The sequence below is a fragment of the Protobothrops mucrosquamatus genome, unplaced genomic scaffold, assembly GCF_001527695.2.
Source record: "Protobothrops mucrosquamatus isolate PMUCROS unplaced genomic scaffold, P.Mucros_1.0 scaffold1001, whole genome shotgun sequence".
NCBI lineage: Eukaryota > Metazoa > Chordata > Lepidosauria > Squamata > Viperidae > Protobothrops > Protobothrops mucrosquamatus.
Window position 1 is genome coordinate 352,026 of NW_015387238.1, and position 20,313 is coordinate 372,338.

At 49.2% G+C, this 20,313-nt stretch overlaps 2 protein-coding genes across 2 annotated transcripts in view; both read left to right on the forward strand.

Moving 5' to 3' along the window:
* LOC107290913 (ras-related protein Rab-25-like) overlaps positions 1–7,742 on the forward strand; it is an 8,726-nt gene extending 984 nt beyond the window's left edge. Inside the window, exons 2-5 of the mRNA XM_015819854.1 lie at positions 3,873–4,068; positions 5,430–5,623; positions 6,176–6,256; positions 7,300–7,742. Of these exons, the coding sequence (XP_015675340.1) occupies positions 3,873–4,068; positions 5,430–5,623; positions 6,176–6,256; positions 7,300–7,436 (608 nt within the window). The 3' untranslated portion in view covers positions 7,437–7,742. The remainder of the gene's footprint in view (positions 1–3,872; positions 4,069–5,429; positions 5,624–6,175; positions 6,257–7,299) is intronic.
* Positions 7,743–12,049: 4,307 nt separating this feature from the next.
* Positions 12,050–18,681, forward strand: LOC107290905 (ras-related protein Rab-11A-like). The gene is made up of 5 exons (XM_015819845.1): positions 12,050–12,188; positions 14,338–14,533; positions 15,120–15,313; positions 16,418–16,498; positions 17,560–18,681. The coding sequence occupies exons 1-5, from the start codon at positions 12,149–12,151 to the stop codon at positions 17,700–17,702; spliced, it is 654 nt and encodes a 217-aa protein (XP_015675331.1). The 5' UTR covers positions 12,050–12,148; the 3' UTR covers positions 17,703–18,681.
* The last annotated feature ends 1,632 nt before the right edge of the window (positions 18,682–20,313 follow it).

A 20,313-nucleotide genomic window follows, 5' to 3' on the forward strand; every position in this document is an offset into this window, starting at 1 on the left:
ACCTTTGCCAGGGCCCAGAAGGGACCCGCCTCTTCTTGGGGCTTCTGGGACCCCCAAATGTGCTCGGCCCTCCCCGCCCCCTTCCGTTTAGCTGCATCTGAGCCCATTGTCAGCCTTTGAGACTTGGCCTACTTCTTTCTGAAGAGTTGTATTTATTGTTTTAGATAAAAATGCCCAGAACAGAAGCCTTACTCCCCAAAGGTGTGAATGTTCTGGAGGATGCGGGTCCCGTGCGAGCAGTTCCTCCCCCTGCTTCTTTCCCCCCCACTTGCGCCCTTAGGAACCCTTTCTTTTTTTTTTATTGAAAATTTTTAAAAGTTTTACAATATAACTCCCCTCCTCCCCAAAACCCACCCTCCCCCACCCCCTCCCTCCCCACCCACCCCCCGACTTCCCAGAGCCACACACAGGGTTAACAATACAATAATTATACTCTGTCTTAAATTATATCACCCTTAAGTTAACAATTCTATAACATCCTTTAGCTCTCTTCTGAACAAACATATTAAACATTATTATTACTAATTAAAAAAAAATAAACTACATTAACAATCTAAAATTTACTCAAAAACCAAATGAAACTTTTTAGTTCCGTATTTATTCTCAATATAATCTATCCATCTTCTCCACACCAAAATATATCTTTCTTGTGAATAATCCTTCACATAGGCTGAAATCTTAGCCATTTCTGCTAGATTTGAAACTTTAAATACCCAATCTTCTATAGTGGGCAAACATTCCATTTTCCAGCGTTGAGCTACTAGTAATCTTGCAGCAGTTATCAAATTCAGCACAGTCTTGAATGCGCCCTTAGGAAGGTCCTCGGCCTGCCCAGCCTTCACCTTCTCCCTTCACAGCCAAAGGAGGAGATTTTACTCTGTGCGCACAGAGGCATTTTTCTGCAAGGTGCCTTCTTACATACACACACACAGACACACACAGAGAGGGAGAGGGAGAGAGAGGGAGGGAGGGAGGGAGGGAGAAGCAGGGCCAAATGAGACAACTCTAGAAGTAAGAGAGTTCCCCCCTCTGCTTCCTGGTGTGAACAAGAAGTCATCATTTCCATTATGAAAACAGAAACCACCTTGAGAGGAGACAAATTATGCAGGCCCCACATGGAGTTTCCTCAACTCTTATTGTTGCACGTGGCCTTGGGTGTTTTTTATGTGCCGTAAGCAGAAAGGTGTATATGAACATGGTAATGCAAACTGAAAAGAAGATCATCTTCTAGGAACAGGCTGGATGTGTACTTTCATCAACTTCAATCCGGACAGATTTTCCTTTAATCCGGGTGTTCCTTTGATGACTTTGTTCGATGTCTTCCATGATTCTGGCTCAGGGCAATTTAGCTCTTGGCCCAGGCGGTGCCAAGGAAGGTGTAGTGTTATAAAAGTCAAAGTGTCCTTAGACCCAAACGGATAATCAGTTCAAATGTTTTCCATTTAACCTTTTACAGTTCTTTTGTCAGGACTCTTTAAGGGCCGACGTTTCAGGGAGATCTCTCTCTTGTTATTGGCAAACTTCCTTGGACTGGGCTGTTATTACTGTACTTTTATTGACCAGTGGAGATTTTTAGTGTTGATGAGATTGGCAAGACACACCAGGGCCTAAATCAGACATTCGCGCAAGGCAAACCCCTCACCTGGCCGGCAACTGGCAGCCACCGCGGTGAACCCTGAGGTCACAGGCAGCGTCTGAGGGGAAGAGCCCCCATGTCCGCCTGCAGCAGGAGGGAAGTCAGCAACACCTGCCAGGCCACGGCTGGGCCTGGGCGGTGGACAGGCAGGCAAACAACCTGCCAGGAGAAGCGAAGCGGTTCAGCCCCAGGGAGGGGCCCTGGAGCCGGTTCCTCCAGGAAATGCCTGCTCTGTGCAGGGCTCCCTCCCGCCTGGGGTGCGGCTGCTGACCCAGCTCAGGGTTCACCTTGCTTGGAAGGACTCCAGCCCTGGAGAGTCCTGGGGGTCGGATGGCCACTGCAGTCTGGGGTTCCTGCGAGTCAGGCCAGGGCACCTGAGAGCTTTGCCCCTGCCTTGCCGGTCATCCCCTGCTTGGGCTATTTCTAGCAGGCTCCAGCCCCCCTGCTTCGAGGAGGGGCAGCCTTTATAGACCCTCAGCACTGGGGAAGAAGAGGGGTGTCTGTCCTGTAGGTTGCCTTCCTTTCAGATAGTCTTTCTTTCTTTCTTTCTTTCTTTCTCTCTCTCTCTCTCTCTCTCTCTCTCTCTCTCTCTCTCTCTCTCTCTCTCTCTCTCTCTGTGTGTGTGTGTGTGTGTGTGAGAGAGAGAGAGAGAGAGAATGGGTGTGCTCCTGCCTGGGACCCTATAATGTGTTGGGAGGAGCAACTGCATAGGAGCCCCTGAGGGAGGCTGCTTCCTGCTGTGTCCTGGCCCTACCTCCTGCTGATGAAGCCAGCCAGCATCGACTCTGCTGGATCAGGCCTCCTCCCTCAGGATCTAGAAAGTCCAATCCATGAGTCCCTGGATGATCAGAGGATCGTATCTCCCCTGGCTGCTGCCTTCTTTTCAGGGAATTTCCTTCAGCTGCCAGTCCTTGAGTGCCCTGCCTGGCAGTGCACTTCACTTCGTTATGGCCCCTTGCATTTGCCCTTCCTGCCACAATTAAGTTGCAAAACCTTCAGGGCGTGCAATCTCTGCTGCCAAATGAGTTCTGGAGAGCTTTGCCCAGAGCAGAACGCCTGCCCGTGTTTCTGGCGGAGGCCTTTGGGAAAAGCAAGCGGATCCGGGCTTCGGGATGCCTTTGAGCAGCCAGGCTGGTCTCTGCCAGGGCTCGCCCTCCAGGACAGGCTCCTTTCCCACAGACGGTGCTGGTCTGGCTGGGGGAGCAACAGGGTGGGATCCCAATAACCCGGTTTTCTCAGCCGGATGCTTTCATGGTGGCTGGGAAGGATGGGAGTTGTAGTCCAGCATCTCCAATGGGTTCAATTGAGGAAGGCTGCAGCAGGGTAAGCAACAAGCAGCTTCACCCATTTTGCATTGCTGCTTCATCAAAGAGATGGGGAAGGTTTTGTTCTCCCTAATTAGCATGTGCATTGGAGGGGGGGGGCTACTCGGGTTTTCAGCACACCCTCCCCGATTGCTAGAAGTGAAATCTTGAAAGAGGAGGGCCCTTCTGAGGCCACAGAATAACTTCAGACATAACTTCTGAGTCACCCAGACCGGTTCAGGAGCGTGCAGCAGATTCTCTTATAAAGATAAAAAAAATATTTGAACGGTATGTGTGTGTGTGTGTGTGTGTGCGTGTATTCATTTCACAAATGCCTTCCCCATGGCTAACTGAACCTCAGTTTACTCAACCCCATTTCCCGAGGGAGGAGAATAGTGCAATTCAGGAACCACAGAGTGACCACATCCACTGGATTTGCACCCCCTTAGCTAAAATGTGGTTAGCCGCTTGCACTTGCACAATCTCAGCCCCAGTGTGGTGGGTGGGGAAGAGCTTGCCTTGCTGGGCAAAGGGTCTTGGGAGGCCCCTGCAAGGCCAAGGGGTACCTCGGTTTGCCTCCGGGGAATTCTTCCTCTCTCCTGGGAAACTAACCCTGCTTCTCACGGTACTCTCACAGCTCCCTCTTTCACTGTCCGAAACCGCACATTCCCTTGGCTCAGTTGTTTTCTGGATTTGACCACGATGCTGCAGAAGGTACAAATCACAGCTAGCCAAATTGTGAGGAATGGGATGGTTTGGCAGCTTCAACTATCAAGACGGCTGTCTGAAGTCAACCACTGTGATTGACTAAAAAAAAACCCAAACCCAAATCCACGATTAAAACAAGCCTGGCTTAACGCAATGGATGTGCATGTAGTGATAGAGAAATGCACCCAGCGTCTTAAACAGCGTTGTCTTCTTCTTCCTCCCAGTGGTTCTGATTGGAGAATCTGGAGTGGGAAAAACCAATCTGCTCTCACGCTTCACTCGCAATGAGTTCAACCACGACAGCCGCACCACGATTGGGGTGGAGTTCTCCACACGCACCATCCTGGTGGGAGACGCCCTGGTGAAGGCCCAGATCTGGGACACGGCCGGGCTGGAGCGCTACCGGGCCATCACATCGGCGTAAGTAGAGGCAAAGGGTGGGTGGCCGAGGAGGGCAGTGGGCTGAGAGCCGGGAAGGTCTCCACCTGGTCAAATGTCTCCTTCCTTCCACTTTTCTCAGTGTAACAGGTTTTGACTTATTATTGGTGCTTTGAGTGACCTGATCAGGTGTTTACAGGTGATTCCCACAGAACCTGTTGGGTATATTAATGAGTCATAGGAGGATCAGCCTGGATGTGGATACAGGCAGGGTTGGATCAGGGCATATCTAGACGTGTCTTAACTTAGAGGAACATCTTGTAGGTGTGAAGGAGAAACTGTGTCTGTCATACAGGATGACGGGAGTCGCCCATTTTCTAGGTTCAATGTAAAGTGAAGCAGCTGGGTTTACACCATCTGACACGAAACTTTCATAAACCGGTTTGATGGATGACATCCATGTAACCCTTGGGCCTTTTGCTAAACTGGTTAAGCATACTGTGCACACTCAGTCCATGTATTGCAATAAAGATAGCACAGATGTGGGGTCCTTGGTGTTCTCTGAGCTTGATTGTTTTCTTGCAGACATTTCATTACCCAACTAGGTAACATCACCAGTGCTAGAAGGTAGTAGGGTTTGCAGAGTGGTGGTGGAGGAGGAGGACAACTGTAGGGACCTTGGTGTTCTCTGAGGTTGCTTCTTTTCTCGCAAATGTTTCCTTACCCAACTGGGTAACATCGCCAGTGTTATCTAGCATTGATGATGTTACTCAGTTGGGTAATGAAACGGCTCCAAGAAAACAGCCAAGCTCAGAGAGCACCAAGGACCCCTCAGTTCAATCCTGAGCTGCAAATATTCTCCTTTGGTGATAGCAAAGATGTCTCTGTGCCAGTTCAAAGATGTCTCTGTGTTCTCTTCCTCTGTGCCTTACCTGAATGGGAAAAGCCTGGTAGGCAGCTGCTTCAGTTTCTGTGAGGCATTTGTGGCACCAGAAACGCTCAGAGATCATGGCCGTGCTCAGTGCTGTCATGCAAATCCTTGGCTATCTTGTTGACAGCACTGACCCAGCGGTACCAGCTGTCCTCCACACTGGAGCAGAGGCTCTCAGCTGAAACCTTTGGTCTCTCTGAGAAAAGCCATCTCCTGGCCAGAAAAGGGCCACCAGCCCTCCATCCATCCGACCGCCTTGGCTAACACATCGCCCTCGGGGCCTGATCTGGGGAGCGGTCAGTGGCTGGAGAGGCCAAGCAGAGTTAGAAGCTCTGGGGAGAAGCAGAAACTCTGAGTGATGAGCCCCACCAGGGATGACCTTCCCGGCGGAGACGTTGCAATGATGGCAGAGTTCTCCCTCTTCTCATCTTGTTCTCTGTCCTCACTTTTCTCCCCGCATTCTTTGCCACAGATACTATCGTGGGGCGGTGGGAGCCCTCTTGGTGTTCGACATCACCAAGCACCAAACCTACGACGTGGTGGAGCGCTGGCTGAAGGAGCTGTATGACCACGCAGAGGCGACCATCGTTGTGATGCTGGTGGGCAACAAGACGGACCTGGCCCAAGCCCGAGAGGTGCCCACGGACGAGGCCAAGATGTATGCTGGTAGGAAGGGGTGGCTGCAGCTTCCCCAGAGCGGTGGGACTTGAGTGGCTGTGAGTGCAGCGCTGAGTGGCCCACGGCTTTGACTCTGGATGAAAAACCAGACGGGCTGCTCCAGGCCTTGTGGATGCTTTGGATGACAATCCCCAGCAGTCCCAGCAGTTCACGTTGATGGATCTGAAGCCCAAAATGGTTTGGAAGTAATTAGTGGGCTTGGTCTTCAGCTACAAGCTGCAAGGAGAAGGAAGTGGCGTGCCCAGCAAATTATTCACCCTGATTTAATGATCTTAATAAAACACATTAAAATGGGCATTAGAAGAAAAACAGATCCAAAGAAAAAAGCATACAAGTCCTTTTTTAAAAATGAGATGTGGGCACTGCTGTCATTATCCTTGAAGTCGACATTTCTTCTCTGAAGAAGGAGCCGGCACTCTCGCAGTGTCTTCCTGCAAATAGGAACAAATTTCATTTCGGTGGCTTTCTCACACCTTCATTCAGTTAAACTCCATTGCTTCTTTGGCCATTGAGGGGATTTTTCTGTCTTCCTTGCCGCAGAAAACAACGGGCTGCTCTTTGTGGAGACGTCTGCCTTGGACTCCACCAACGTGGAACTGGCTTTCGAGACCATTTTGAGAGGTAGGTGGGGGTGACCTGGGGCAGAGGCGCCTCAGGAGGAGCAGATGCTCCGTGGCTGCCAGCCGAGACTTAGGCTTTCCACTACGCACGGAAGTCTTTAACACCTTATTTACTTGGCATCAGAAAGAAGAACATGGAGCTTGATAGACTTCTACCTGATTATCCAGCAAGAAGTAGAAGACACTGTTACTGCAATCGTCTTTGGGGGGCTTCTTTAGGGAATCTTTCCTAAATTCGCCAGGAACTCACTTTGAAAATTCAAGATGTTACCTAGTTTTGAGTTTGGTCCATAGTAGACTTCTGTTCTCAGCTGCCTCGGCTGAAACAAATGAGTTCTGCTATTTAACAGAACTTGATGGCATCTGGATTTCTTCTGGATCAGAGACAAATTGGCAAAGATGGCCCAGAGTTTTAACTGGAGAGCTGCTTCCTGCCCTCAGAATGCCGGGCAAGGCTCTTCAAGGGGGTGGGATATTTATTTATTTATTATATGCCCCTCTAGTCAGATGCATCTTGGAGAAGCGTTCACTCGATAATCCAGGAAACAGATTAGATACACCACTCAGGCTAAACCGGGGTGGCGAACTGTGGTCCCTTTAAGACCTGTGGGCTTCAAGAATTCTTAAGGCAGCATGGCTGGCTCAGGAATTCTGGGAGTTGAAGTCCACACTTCATAAAAGGGCCATAGTTCCCCATCCCTGGGCTAAGCCATCAGCATGTAGCAAACTAAATAGAAAACAGAGCAGTGACCACAAACCCGCTTGTTCTTTACCTGATTGTCCCTCCCGTCCCCAAAGGCCCTTCTGAAGGGTCAGAGGTTACTGATCCTCTGAACCCGTTTCTCAGCCTTGGCAACTTTAAGCTGTGTGGACGTCAACTCCCACATATTTATATTATTGTATTATTATATACATATGTTATGTTGTTATGTCACGTTTTGTGTTTTATGTTACGTTAAGTTATTGGAGGGCAAATTGATGGTGTCTCTTCACTGCAGACGTAAAAGATAGAAAACCCACTTTCTTTTCATTTCCTATTCCTAGACATTTTCAATAAAGTGCAGAAGCAGAAGCAGAAGAGCCCTCTAGACAACAAAATTTCTCTCTCTACCGAAAATCCCAACGCGGCATCCTCCTCGGCGGCGGCTGAGCAGAAGAAGGCCTGCTGCATGAACCTCTGAGGGGGCTGGTGAGTGGGAGTCATCAGCCAGGGTCATGCACTGCATTGAGCCAAGAGGACATTTTAATCCTGGGTTACCCAACGAGCTAGTGCCTGGGTTCACATTAAGCCAAAATTAAGCCATGATAGGCTAAAAGCAACTTAGCCATAGATGGGCTTTGGAATTTCTTGACCTGGTTTGCCTACCTCAACTTCGGGAATTTGGTCTTGTGTTGGAGCAACATAGGAAATTGTTCCAAAGCTGGATCTAGAGTGGATCCAGATTGACCCACGCATAGAACGGACTCACTGAAACCAATGTCATGGTTCCGACAGATGAAACTCTTCAAAAGAACTTTGAGGCATTGTTTACCTTAAAGAATCTTTTATTCAAGAAACAAAGTATCAGTACTACATAGTTAAAGCCAAAAACTGAATTCCCCTCTCCTGGATACAAAGTAACAAAGTACAATTCCCTCCTCCAACTAACAGTCATAAATCACATTCCCCAATTAGCTTAAAGCGCAGGCTTTCTCCCCAGCTCTCCAGCCCGCCAAAACACTACCAGCTCTGGGCCCAATGTCCTTGGGTTCCCACAGCTAAATTATTATTGTTATGACTAGTTGGACTCTCATCCCATTTCCCCCTCCCAGCATCAACTAATTCTAAAAGCAATAGAGAAAATGTCTGCCTTTCCATCTGTTGTCAAAGCAAGAACATCCCATGTTAGCAACGTTGGCAGCCAACAGGTCAGTTCTAAGTCCAGATGTCTGGCTGTACCTGTGAAACAAACACTTTCCTCCCTCCCTCCCACTGATACTTCCCGATCTTGCCTTCCAACCCCTGATGCTAACCATGGCTGCCCCGGAGGACCCAACGGTTTGAGCAGCCTTGCCAGGGGCGAGTGCCTTTTGCTCCCTGGCAGCTCCCTGGCACCTCCTAGAAGAGGAGGTGATGGGGAGGGGCTTCCTATCTGGTCTTAGCCATGGTTCCTCAAAGAGGAACCATGGCTGAACCTCTATTGGTCTTTCTGGTGGTGCCTATCTGAACCTCTATTGGTCTTTCTGGTGGTGCTTAAAAGGGTTTTCTGACCTGGGTTGGTGCGCGGGTTGTTCTCCAGCTGCCCTGCAAAGCTTGACTCCATTGTAGGCAAGACACACACACACATACACACCCCTGCTCGCTTGGCTACTCCATGCTGGAGCAGGAACACTCCTCTCCTCTGGTCCTCAGCTCTTCACAGCCATTTCCTTCTCATCAGTGAAAGTGAAATTAGAGGGCTTTTTACAAAAAACTGGATGAAATTGGAAACGTTCTGCCATTTCTGGCAGGAAGATGATTAAAAATCAGTCTCCTCACCTGATCCAGGAGTAAAAATGCACGGGAATCTACCTTGGGAAGGTGGTCCAGGCAGAACACCAGCCCAACACCTTGGCCACCCTAGAGAAAGGGTTGAAATCCAGAAAGGGTTGCTGTGCAAGGAGATTCCATGGCTCAAGGTATATGTTGAATCTGCTAATCCAAATGAAAGATAAAGATTTTATTCCTCCAAGGACCTGACGATTGGTGACCTGGAAGTAGAATCTGTAACTCTGAGCAAATGGTGGGCATGTATGAAACTGGACTCCTAGGAAGGGGTGAGGGCTGGTGAATGAGACCCTTCTGAGGAACTGGCAAAAGAGACCTTGACCAAGACACACACAAACCATGGTCATATTTACACACGACACCAAGTTACTGTCCATGGTTGCAATCTACAGTAACTGAGTTCAAAGGAAATGCTAAACAATGTTTTGCTACCCGCTTTGAGTCACGTAGATCAGATGGGCGGCCATTTCAATTTAGGCAATGAATACAAAGAGGTCAACACAGGCAGGTGATGTTCTAGCTAAGGGCAGCGTGTGGGCCCAGCCGCTGGGTCAAGGAAATATGAGTTGTGGCTTACTGTACAGCACACCTGCACCAAATTGTGGTTGGTTTTCACCACAATCGGTTGAGAGAATGGTGCCTTATGATGCATGTATGTAGAAGTGGGATATTGGTGATCCTTCAGTTGCGGGCAGGGAGAACAGAGGATGCTGGTTCCTCATGCCACCTTTTTGATGTGGAGCGATGTCTTCCCTTGGGAATAATCGGCTCAGTGGGGCCAGGCTGGATGGACCACGAGAAGACCAACACATCCTTGGCGACCTCCCTTTAGTCTCTTCCCTTTCTTCCTTGTTTAGGGGCTGCAGCTAGACCAATCGCCCCTGTCAGAAGCCTAAATTGCTTGCTTGCTTGCTTGCAGAGAAATGAAGCTGAAAGTCGCAGGTAGCCCTCCCCTCGTAGACATTTCCAGGTGGTAACTTGGGAACCAGGTTGGGCTCGGCAGGCGCTTCTCATGCCCTCCTCCGGTGCCTTTGGCGTCAGGCAGAGAGTTCTTACTTGCAGTGATTCCTTTTGCCTGCGAGCATCACTTGATTCTTTTCCAAATCTTCCACCCACAAGACATGTGACTTTGTGGGATGGGAGTCTCTTGTACTGTGTGTGTACATTTATAAATGTGTATATATTAACATATTTGTAAATAAATTGTTCTGGATGATGGAGTGCATATGTTTATCACATGGCTTAATATGATGGTCCTCTTAAGGGAAAACAATCGCATGTCTTGCAAAGTGAAGGGAACTGGGAGGGGCGTGCGAGGCATCCTGGATCCCCCTCAACAAGATGAGAAGAAATGGGGTTCTTCCAGACAGGCCACCAGATCCAGAAGACCTCCATCCCTGAGGACCAGGCAGGTTTAAAGGGGGAGTGCCCAGTGCAGGACAGGTGGAAGAGGCTGTAGGACCTCAGAGCAGCATAATTCCCTCTCCAACTTCTCCCCACCACCAAAATTCAGACTTGATAACCCCAGTGGAGAGAGAAGCCCACGTCTCAAATTTCTCAGCCCCTCAGTCAGCAATGCCTGTTTTGACTGCCAATTTCTCCTCCTGTCCCGTCAGCTGAAGGTCAATGCCATAATGCTCTGCTCCTTTGACTTTTCCGCTGGGGATCGCTGTCTCCATGCTCTGGCTGCCTCTCTGCACCAAATTGGGCTCCTTCCTGAGGACAAACGTGCCACGATCACTGCAGGTTACCACCAGGAGTCGGCACAGATATGTCCAGAAGATTGTCACTTTGCAGCAAACAAATTTAACCAGTAAAATAAAAATAAAAAATAAAACCTAGAGCATGGAATAATAATAAGAAATCTTGCTGATCAACTGCCCTCAAAGAACCTCCTTATTACATGGTGGGAAGGCTGTGAATGCTTTTGACAAAGTGTCCCATGACAGTGTGATGAGCAGGCTACTTAAGTATGGGCTGCCGGATGCGTCTCCTGGGTATCAAATTAACCTTGTGTGGTATCTTAGAACTGGTTTAGTTGGTATAAGTTTACATTTGGCAGGCAACCGGTTCTTAAGGACTCTGTTTTCAGGTGTGCATCATGCAAGAGGCCAGGAGATCAGGGCTCACCCAGCACCCCTAAAATCACTCAAAGGAAAATCCAGGTCACTCAGGCAGGCATTTTCCCAGCAATGAAAAGAACATTAAACTGTCGAGTGCTGATTTTTAGTCTGGTTCAGACCTTGAAAGGATTGGCTAACCGGGAATCCATCCTCTCCCAGCAAGATCCATGGATTGCCATTAATGTAGCCAGGCCGAGCTCTGCCCTAAGAAGAAGGGTGAATATCAATTGCTGTTTAAAAAAAAGCGGATTTGGTGTAATTATCAGAGCTAGGGAAAAATTACCAAAATGGTTTTTCCAGCCCCAAACAGCTGTGCTTCCTCAATTCAGATTTAAGCACAGATTAGATACATCGCGAGAGGATCAAAGTCACACATACTGTAACAGGTCTCTTCCGGCTGAGCACCACAGAATGTAGTGTAGGTAGCCCTCAGCTTATGTCACCAATTGGGACCAGGATTGCCATAGCAAAAGAAGGTGAGTCACTCCTGATTTTATGACCTTTTTTGGCCACAGTTGTGAAGTGAGTCACAGGGTCATTAAATGAATCCAGCTTCCTCATTGATTTTGCTTGTTGGAAGCTGGCTGGGGGGAGGGGCGGGGGAGTTTCAGGCGGTGATCTCATGACCCTGGGAAACGACAACTGTTGTCAATACATGCCTGTTGCCAAGCGGCTGAACTTTTGAGTGGCCATGGGGATGCTGCCTCCGTCATAAGTGCAAGGACAGCTCGTAAATCCCTGTTACAATGTTGCTGCATCTCCAAGCACCGCCAAGCAAAGGGTTGTTGAGGACTACCTGTTCTTCCACCTTTACCTGTGGATCTGGAAACACGCAAAGGGCAACGCTTTGCTGTCAGTAAACCTCAGCCAGGACTTTCCCAAGAACAGCTGGTGGGCAGGTAGGCAGGCAGGCAGGCAGGGAGAGCCCAGACGGGCGGATGGGGGAGGCTTCAGACCTCTGAGTAAGTTTCTCTCTGCAGCCTCCCCTCCTCCTACCTGCCCAGGTGAGCAGCCCAATAACCCGCCTGCCGTCAGTAAAGCTGCGGGGCGAGGCCGGGCCAATCAGCGCCACGGGGGAGGCGCCAGCCCAGCCGGGAAAGCCCGACTCCAACCGCCCAGCCGAAGCCGGCCAGACGCGGGAATTCGCCGGGCGGGGAGATCTGTGCCAGCGCTTCCGGGCGAGGAGAGACGCGCAGGTGTGGCTGACCTGCTCCGTCGGGAGGCAGCGCAGAAGTCCGGGGCGATGCGGGGCAAGGACGACGAGTACGACTACCTGTTCAAGAGTGAGTGAGAGCCGGCACACTCGCCCCACCCCCCACCCACCCCCGCCTGGAAACGCTGCTCCTTTCTCATTTCCCGGTTCCGAGGCCGTAAGAGGCCTGGAAGCGATTCCCCGGTTTCGCCGGGGCAGTTCCGCAGAGCCGGTGAACTTTCGTGGGAATCCCGCTTCCTTTTCCTTCCCGCTTCCCACTCCGGATTGATCCAGCCCTCGAAGCGGCACCGCTCCCGCGGAGGAGCCTTCGCGGGGACTCACCTGACTGCTCCAGGTGGGCTGGGAGGAGACCCCCCCTCCCCAAATTCCGAGCCCGACCTAGGGGCGTCCAACCTTGGGAACGTGACCTGTGGACTTCAATTCCCAGAATTCCTCAGCCAGCTGGGGAATCAACTTTCAGCTTTCACTCAATTCTGAGTGGAAAGGAGGAAGGAAAACAACTAGAATTAAGCTTTTCTAGCTGGGGAATTCTGGGAATCCACAGGTCTTCAAGTTCCCAGGTTGGACACACACACACACATCCCGAGTTAGATGTTGCTTTCACACATCCAGCTATCCTGAGGTTTAAAGGCCTTTGGTACCCATTTGTCTGTTTATATCAGTGTTTCTCCAGCTTGGCAACTGTAAGATAGGCGGGTTTCAACTCCTAGAATTCCCCAGCCAGGCCTTTGGTCTTGGGGACTGAGCTCGGTGTTGCCCAAACAGAGTTTTCCAGCCGGTGAGTCAGGCTGGGACTCGGGGCGGCTCCAGGTGTGGGACGGGCCACGTGCCACACACCTCACCTGCCGGTTTGTCAGAGGCCAGAATGAGGGACCTGCCAGTGGCTCAGGAGCCCAGGGATTTTGGGGAGGAGATCCCCTTTTGTAGGTCTCTGGGAAGAGCAGGGTGTGCATCAATTATGCACGTCTTACATGCACAAAAATGGAAAGACACACTTGTTCACAGAACGGAAGAGTGGATTGTAAAAGTGGTTTTAATTAAAGAGAAGAATTTATCTAGTTTTTTTCTCCTTGGAAAACGCTTCTGGATTTGTGCTAGAAACTGAAAAAAATGATTTGATTTTAGTTTCTAGAATAATCTTGGTGTTAATAGAAACAGCTTGAAATGTTGTGAAGTGGGAAACAAAAGGTTAAGATGGGGTTTTTCTTATATTTTACTGCACTGAAAAAAGTTGGAAAAGTCCGCATTTTTATTTTATAATGAAACATAAAATAATAAAAGGAAGAGCAGAATCTCCTCTCTACATAAAGAGGCTTGGAATTGCTTTGTGAAGCTGCCTTTACTGTTCTGTCTCCGCCTTCAGATGGGGCAACATTCAGAACGAGTCTGCTAGCATCCTTTAAGCCTAGTACATTTTATTATAAAGCTGGTGAGAGCTGCAACTTTTTCTTTGGATAAATGGTGTGGCATAACTGGTGTAGGATGATGGGGAGGCAGGGTCTTCAAGAGCCAAGGTTGCCTACCCCTGGTCTAGATCAAGGGTAGGCAACCCTGGCTCCTTTATGACTTGTGGACTTCAACACCCAGAATTCCTGAACCAGCCATGCTGACTCAGGAATTCTGGGAGTCATAAAAATTCTGGGAGTCATAAAATTCTGAGAGTCATAAAAGAGCCAAGGTTGCCTATCCCTGATCTAGAGAGAACTTTTGCATCATATAACAATAATAAGGTGTTAAAAACCCAGGGTTGTTTATTGATATTTTCTGAAACAGCCTGAAACTTATTGATGAATATAAACCCAGCTGCCCTCTCTTCTGTTGGGCTGGTGAATTATTTTATTCTAAAGTGGCCATTTTGAGATCAATAAATCTGTCTGTCTGTCTGTCTGTCTGTCTGTCTGTCTATCTATCTATCTATCTATCTATCTATCTATCTATCTATCTATCTATCTATCTTCTATGTATCTAGCCTTTCTCTAGCATCCATCCATCAATCATATGTAGAAACTTCCATCTCCCTCACCATATTCGGGGAGGTTCAGGTTTTGATGTCAAATTGCTTGGCGCAAAGCCTGGCCTATTCTTTGGCTCAAAACAATTCAGAAATGTGGATGAGATAAACTTCCTTACGAAAACAAAAACCAAGCACGAGACATCATTTTTCAGAGGGGTCTCCTGAGGTATTTTAATTAATCACAGAGTCACTTGCCTCTTTGCAGTCGTCCTCATCGGGGACTCCGGTGTTGGGAAGAGCAACCTGCTTTCGCGCTTCACCCGGAATGAGTTCAGCCTGGAGAGCAAAAGCACCATTGGGGTGGAGTTTGCCACGCGCAGCATCCAGGTGGATAACAAGACCGTGAAGGCCCAGATCTGGGACACAGCTGGGCAGGAGCGCTACCGGGCCATCACTTCCGCGTAAGAGAATTGGTTGCTGCCTCTGGGCGCCCAAGAGGGAAGGGGAGAGGGCGGCTTGGCTAGGCAGGGCCTTCTTTTCTAATGGAAAAGTTAAAGGTGGATCTCGCCCTCTAATCCGGTTCCTTGATCTGTATTAGCTTGCGAAGGCTCCCTGGAGCTCATTCAGTGCTTCTGCTTCGGAGCTGAGGCAAACGTAACAAATCCATCTAGGGTAGTATTTCCCAACCTTGGCAACTTTAAGCCAGGTGGACCTCAACTCCCAGAATTCCCCAGCCAGCCATGCTAGAAACTGGAAGTTTTCTGCAAAAACATCATGAATTGTGATCACCTGACCATGGAGATGCTGGAAATGGCACTTAAATCAAATATAATTTTCTCGGCTTGGCATGATGGTCCTGCGAGGTTTGTTCTGGCAATGGCCCCGATTTCTGGGCAAAGCCTGGCAGCCCCCTGTAAATGGGAGGACCGGAGGCCATGTTGGGATCGGTGCCCCCCCCCCCCGTTGGTGGTGAAGGGAGACGTTGCTGTCGGTCTGGTTCTGCTGCCAAGTGACTCTACCCCTCCTCACCTCCCCCGCCCCCTGCAGCTACTACCGAGGGGCCGTCGGTGCCCTTCTGGTTTATGACATCGCCAAGTACTTGACCTATGAAAACGCAGCGTGCTGGCTGAAGGAGCTGCAGGACCACGCGGACGCCAACATCGTCATTATGCTTGTGGGCAACAAGAGCGACCTGCGACACCTGCGGGCCGTGCCCACTGACGAGGCCAAGAGCTTTGCAGGTAAGGGTCCCGGCCCAGGGAGGAGGAGGCTTCGGAGCCTCTCCTTCCCTCAGGGAGATTCTGGCCAGCTCAAGAGCCCTTCATCCGTTCCACTTCGCCACAGGAAGTGACTTCAGCACGTGACTCATTCATGCTGCTGAATGCGCTCATTAGCTAAGCCCTTGGCACCACTGCTGCATCCTTGGGTGGAGGAGGAGAGCCTCAGAGCGTTGCTGTTGGTCCACGTGGGTGAGCTCCCTGTCGGTTCTTCCAAGGTTTTTGGCCAGGCGTTTCCTGGGCCTGGAGCAAGGGGGGCGCCCTGCAGCCCTCGGTGTGTTCACAGAGCCCCTTCCTTGAGGGTTGTGCACAGAAGGAGCAGTGTGTTTAAGTCTGGCCGCCTTTTCCGCTGGCCGTTGGAAGCGTGCGGGAAACCCAGAGGGGTTAAGATGTCACTGATTTTTTTCATTCATTTTTAAATTAGGGCGAGGGGCAAAATTAATTCACTTAAAAACCCTTATTTGGACACTTAATTTCCAGCAACATGATTCAGGGAGCTAAACATGTGTATTTTTTAATTAGAAAAAGACACCTAAGATTCCTGGATCCTCATTCTGAACTTTGTCAGTGTCTTCTGGACACACAACCCTCACTATCTTTAAAAATGATGGACTATTCTAGGACATTCAGCCTAACATTTATTTATTTATGAATTTGTAAGCGACAGCTAAAAAGAGATTTTCCCAAAGGGGCTGACAAACATTTTAAAACCAGAAGATAAACGGTATACATTAAAGCATAAAATGGATCTGAAAAGCATAAAAAAAGTATTTAACTGAAAGGGAGGCAATCCGCTTCGGGGGATCTGGGGAGAGATGGTCATCAGGTGCCACCTGCCGATGCTCTGAGGTTGGTGCCTGAACCTGGTGTCACTCAAGGAGGGCCCCATCTCCGGACAGGTGGGAGATGGGATGAGATTGTTTTGAGCCTCAGCACTTCTGGTGGTGATGAGGCAGCTGAGGTCTGAGGAGCACATGAGGGCTGGATGGAGCTTCTCACAGAGAGTATGTGTGGACCATCACCATCACTGACTGATGATACCTTTTTCTGTGTCTTCACCTGCCATAGAAAAGAACGGCTTGTCTTTCATTGAGACATCAGCTCTAGATTCCACCAACGTGGAGGCAGCCTTTCACAACATCCTGGCAGGTATGTATGGTTTCCCTTCGTACCTACCCGGGTGGACGCAGGTTATGCTCTGCTTTGGGAGTGGCAAAAGGCAGGCAGACCCAGCCCTGGCTGACAGGGCCTACAACGCACCTTGGATGTCATGAGCACCAAGAAAGGTTAACCGAAGGTTCCCTGCAGGTCAACACCTGGCTGTGGAGGCAGGCTCCAAAACAAACCTCCTTCCTCCTCCTACGAATGCCTGGGCAGACATAAAGGCTTCACTTTAAAGCATGCCGGCTGGGGGGAACTCTGGGCGTTGAGGTCCACCCATCCTAAAGCTCCTGAGGTCAGGAAACGCTGCTTTAGAGGAAGTTGTGCCTAAGAGCAGGAAAAGAATAGCTTTGGGAGTGCTTGGCCAACCTTTGACCCAGGGTGCATTCACCCAGCAGGTGCAAACAGGTCACCTGGAGCTGGGCTTACTCTAACTTTGTACAGGTTGGTTTGTATTTTTGTCCTTTGTGTGTTCCACGACTACATTTCATGAGGCTATTTTTGTGCTTCAAAATGTCGTGCAAGACCAGAAGGTGTCCCTGGGCAACCAGCCTCTCCTCCTGCTGTGCAGGTGGGTCTCATAACCTCTGCAGGCTTCAGGAGAGGTGGCCTCTTCCCTAACTCTGCAGTACTCAGACTCTCCCTTTGGGAAGGCCACCGCAATACGTGGGAAGTTTTATAGCCCAGCAGATGCAGAAGTCAATCTGAACCCCACCCTTGGATGGGTGCCAGATGAAAGCTTTTGGAAATGCCCATGTTCTGACTGAAATGAGAAGAAATCACTTCGGCATGACATCCGTGTTTAACAACTCCCTTTGCAGTGAGAAGATGAGAGGATGCAGGGCCGTTGGAGAAGCTAATTATAACGATGCAGCACTTAATATACTTCAGAAGGGAAATCAGTGATGTGCAGGTCGATCTCCTGGGATCTCTGGACCTGAGTTATTTTTTTAGCCTTGATTGTCTTCTCCTCCCATGACTGCTTCTGCTCCAGACTGAGGTGGACGTCCAACTCCACATGGCCTCCTCTCTCTTTTCTTCTCCTCCAGAAATCTACCGGATTGTATCCCAGCGACAGCTTGCAGGAGGGCAACCTGAGACAGAGTTCAGCCACGGGACCACCATTGAGCCCATCAAAGTCTTGCCCACCCAACAGGGAGCGAGAGAGACCCCTTGTTGCCAGAACATCTAACCTCTGGTGGGTTAGAAAGTGAGGTGGCCACCCAGAAACCACCAGGTCTTTCCCTGGTGAAGGAGAGGGCCCCCCTCCGCCAGGTGCCCGGTCTACTTGCTCTCCATCCTGCACACCCATTTCTCCACAGGGCTTGAAGCTACCCCTTGGTTCCAGCTGAGACCCCCGGAGGCTGCCCAGTCCTGGATTCTCTTTAGAAGCTGGTCTTCAGTCTCCTAGGAAGCCACTGGCAGAGTTTGGGGTGGGGGGGAGGAAGCATGAAGGGGGCTGCTGAACAGTCTCTTGAGGTTCTTGTAGAATTCCCAACTCTTTGCCCCTCCGGTTGGCAGGCAGCAGCTCCCCTGGTCTTGAGACAACTTGAGGGAGAGCCACGGACACGTTGGTCCTTGAGAGTTCACACTCCTGAGTGGCCACCAGCAGACCAAGGGGTCTCTGCTCTTATGGCTTCTGCCAAGGATATTTTGGGGGACGGGATGCATCTTTAAAACAGGCCACTTTCCCCACATGATCCCAAGTCCTTTGGATGACTTTAAAAGTCCCTGGGGCTGCCAGGGAGTCTTGTGACTGATTCCCAGGGCAAACCTTGCAGGTGGGTTTAGCTACCAGCACCCACCAAGGAAGAACCTGTCCTGCAGGTCTGCCTCAACTGGACACTCCCCTGAGTCTGTAAGAAGTGAGGTTACCTTGGTGATTGTGTGTGTGCCTCTTGTAAAAATGCAATTTGACTTCTAACTGCTGGTATTTAAGGTTGAGGAAGACTCTCTTGGCCATAGGACTCTCCCAGGAAATCAGGTCCTCGTTGCCAGTTGCTGACAATGAGTCTGCAACAATCAGACATTCCCAACAATCTACCTCTCCTCCCTCCTTTCCCCTCTGCTAGAATTGGGTTCTTCTTATCTTTGTGTCTTACTAATATTCTCTGAGGCAGTTCTGGAATGTTCTGCAAAATGTTACATTAAAGCATCCCTTTTCAAACCCCTCCCTAGAGCTCAACTGTCCAGTTCATTTCCAGCCAATGTCATGGTTCCGACAGATGAAACTCTTCAAAGAACTTCGAGACATTGTTTACCTTAAAGGATCTTTATTCGAGTAGCAACACATCGGCACGTTCATAGTCCAAGCCAAAATCTGACTCCCCTCCCCTAAGCACATAGTATCACAATTCCCTCCTCTAACTAACAGTCATAAATCACATTCTCCAATTAGTTTGAAATGCTGGCTTCCCCACCAGTTCTTCAGCCCGCCATGTCTTATCTCTTATTCCAAACAACCTTGAATCACACACTACTACGATCTTGTTATGCCTTTTTCGCCGAGCCCTGAAGGCCCATCTATTCCGTGCGGCCGGCCTGGCGTAGTTTGGATTGTGTTTCAGTGGGGGGGGTTTGTATGGGTGGGTTTTTAGAACAGGCCTATTATTCAATTCGATTTTAAAACAGAAACTATTTATTTATTCATGGTTTTTAGTATTGCCTGTTCACCGCCCTGAGTCCCGCAAGGGAGATAGGGCGGTATATAAATTTAATAAATAATAATAATAAATAATAATAATAATAATAATAATAATAATAATAATAATAATAATAATAATAATAATTAATTCCCATACACATTCTTTCTCCCCACCCCCCAGTATCATCTAATTCTAACTCTAGGAGTAACACACAAGTTAGGGAAAATGGCTGCCTCTCCATATGTTTTCAAAGCAAGAACATTCGATGTTAGCAGCGTTGACATCCGCCCCCCCTTACAAAAAGGACAGATCTTGTAATGTAAACAAAGCATATGTTAGGGACTATCTCTCTGTTTGTTAGGATGTTTTCTATAGAACCTTTTGATGAGTCGGTTGGCTTTCACATCGCTAGATCTCACCCAAGTGGCTTCAGACAGCAAGTATCCCTTCCATTGTACCAGGTACTGCAATTTCCCCTTAAAAATTCTAAAGAATATGCTTTACTTCATAGTGAGTCTGACCCGCCACTACAAGGGGCCCGGGTGCCTTCTTAGGGGGAGGTCTCAAAGTGGAGCCCCAAAAAGGTTTCAACAAGCTGCAATGGAAGACAGGAAGTCTTTTTTGAAGCAGTTTTTGTGGTTCTCCAAATTTCTTCCCACCCCCTCACCCATTGATCAAGTGTCTGGGAAGCAGAGGGCACCTGAGGGTATTCAGGTATTGGGCTGAACTCTTTTCCTGTAGCTACTCTGAAAGGCGTGAAGCCAGTGCTGCTGTGGACAGAATTATTGTAAGCCACCTCTGCAAAAGGGAGGAGATTGGTCCAGTCGGTTTGTTGGTAAGAGACATAACATCTGAGATATTGCTCCACCATCTTGTTAGCAGCTTCCGCGACCCCATTAGTAGGTGAAAAGCGGATGATAGACCTTGAGATGAGCCAATTAATTTAAGAAAGCTCCTCCAAAACTTAGCTGTGAACTGCACCCCTCTGTCCGAAATTATTTGCTTAGGGGCGCCATGCACCCAGTAGCTATGTTTCAGGAACAATTTAGTCAGTCGTTGGGCAGATGGGAGTCCTTTGCAGGCGATAAAATGAGCCTGCTTCGAAAACAAGTTTATCACAGTCCAGATGACAGTATTTCCTCTACTCTCAGGTAGGTC

Coding starts and splice junctions, on each gene's coding strand:
- LOC107290905 (XM_015819845.1), top strand. CDS start 12,149: ATGCGGGGCAAGGACGACGAGTACGACTACCTGTTCAAGA. Junction 12,189..14,337: donor GTACGACTACCTGTTCAAGA/GTGAGTGAGAGC, acceptor GCCTCTTTGCAG/TCGTCCTCATCGGGGACTCC. Junction 14,534..15,119: donor TACCGGGCCATCACTTCCGC/GTAAGAGAATTG, acceptor CGCCCCCTGCAG/CTACTACCGAGGGGCCGTCG.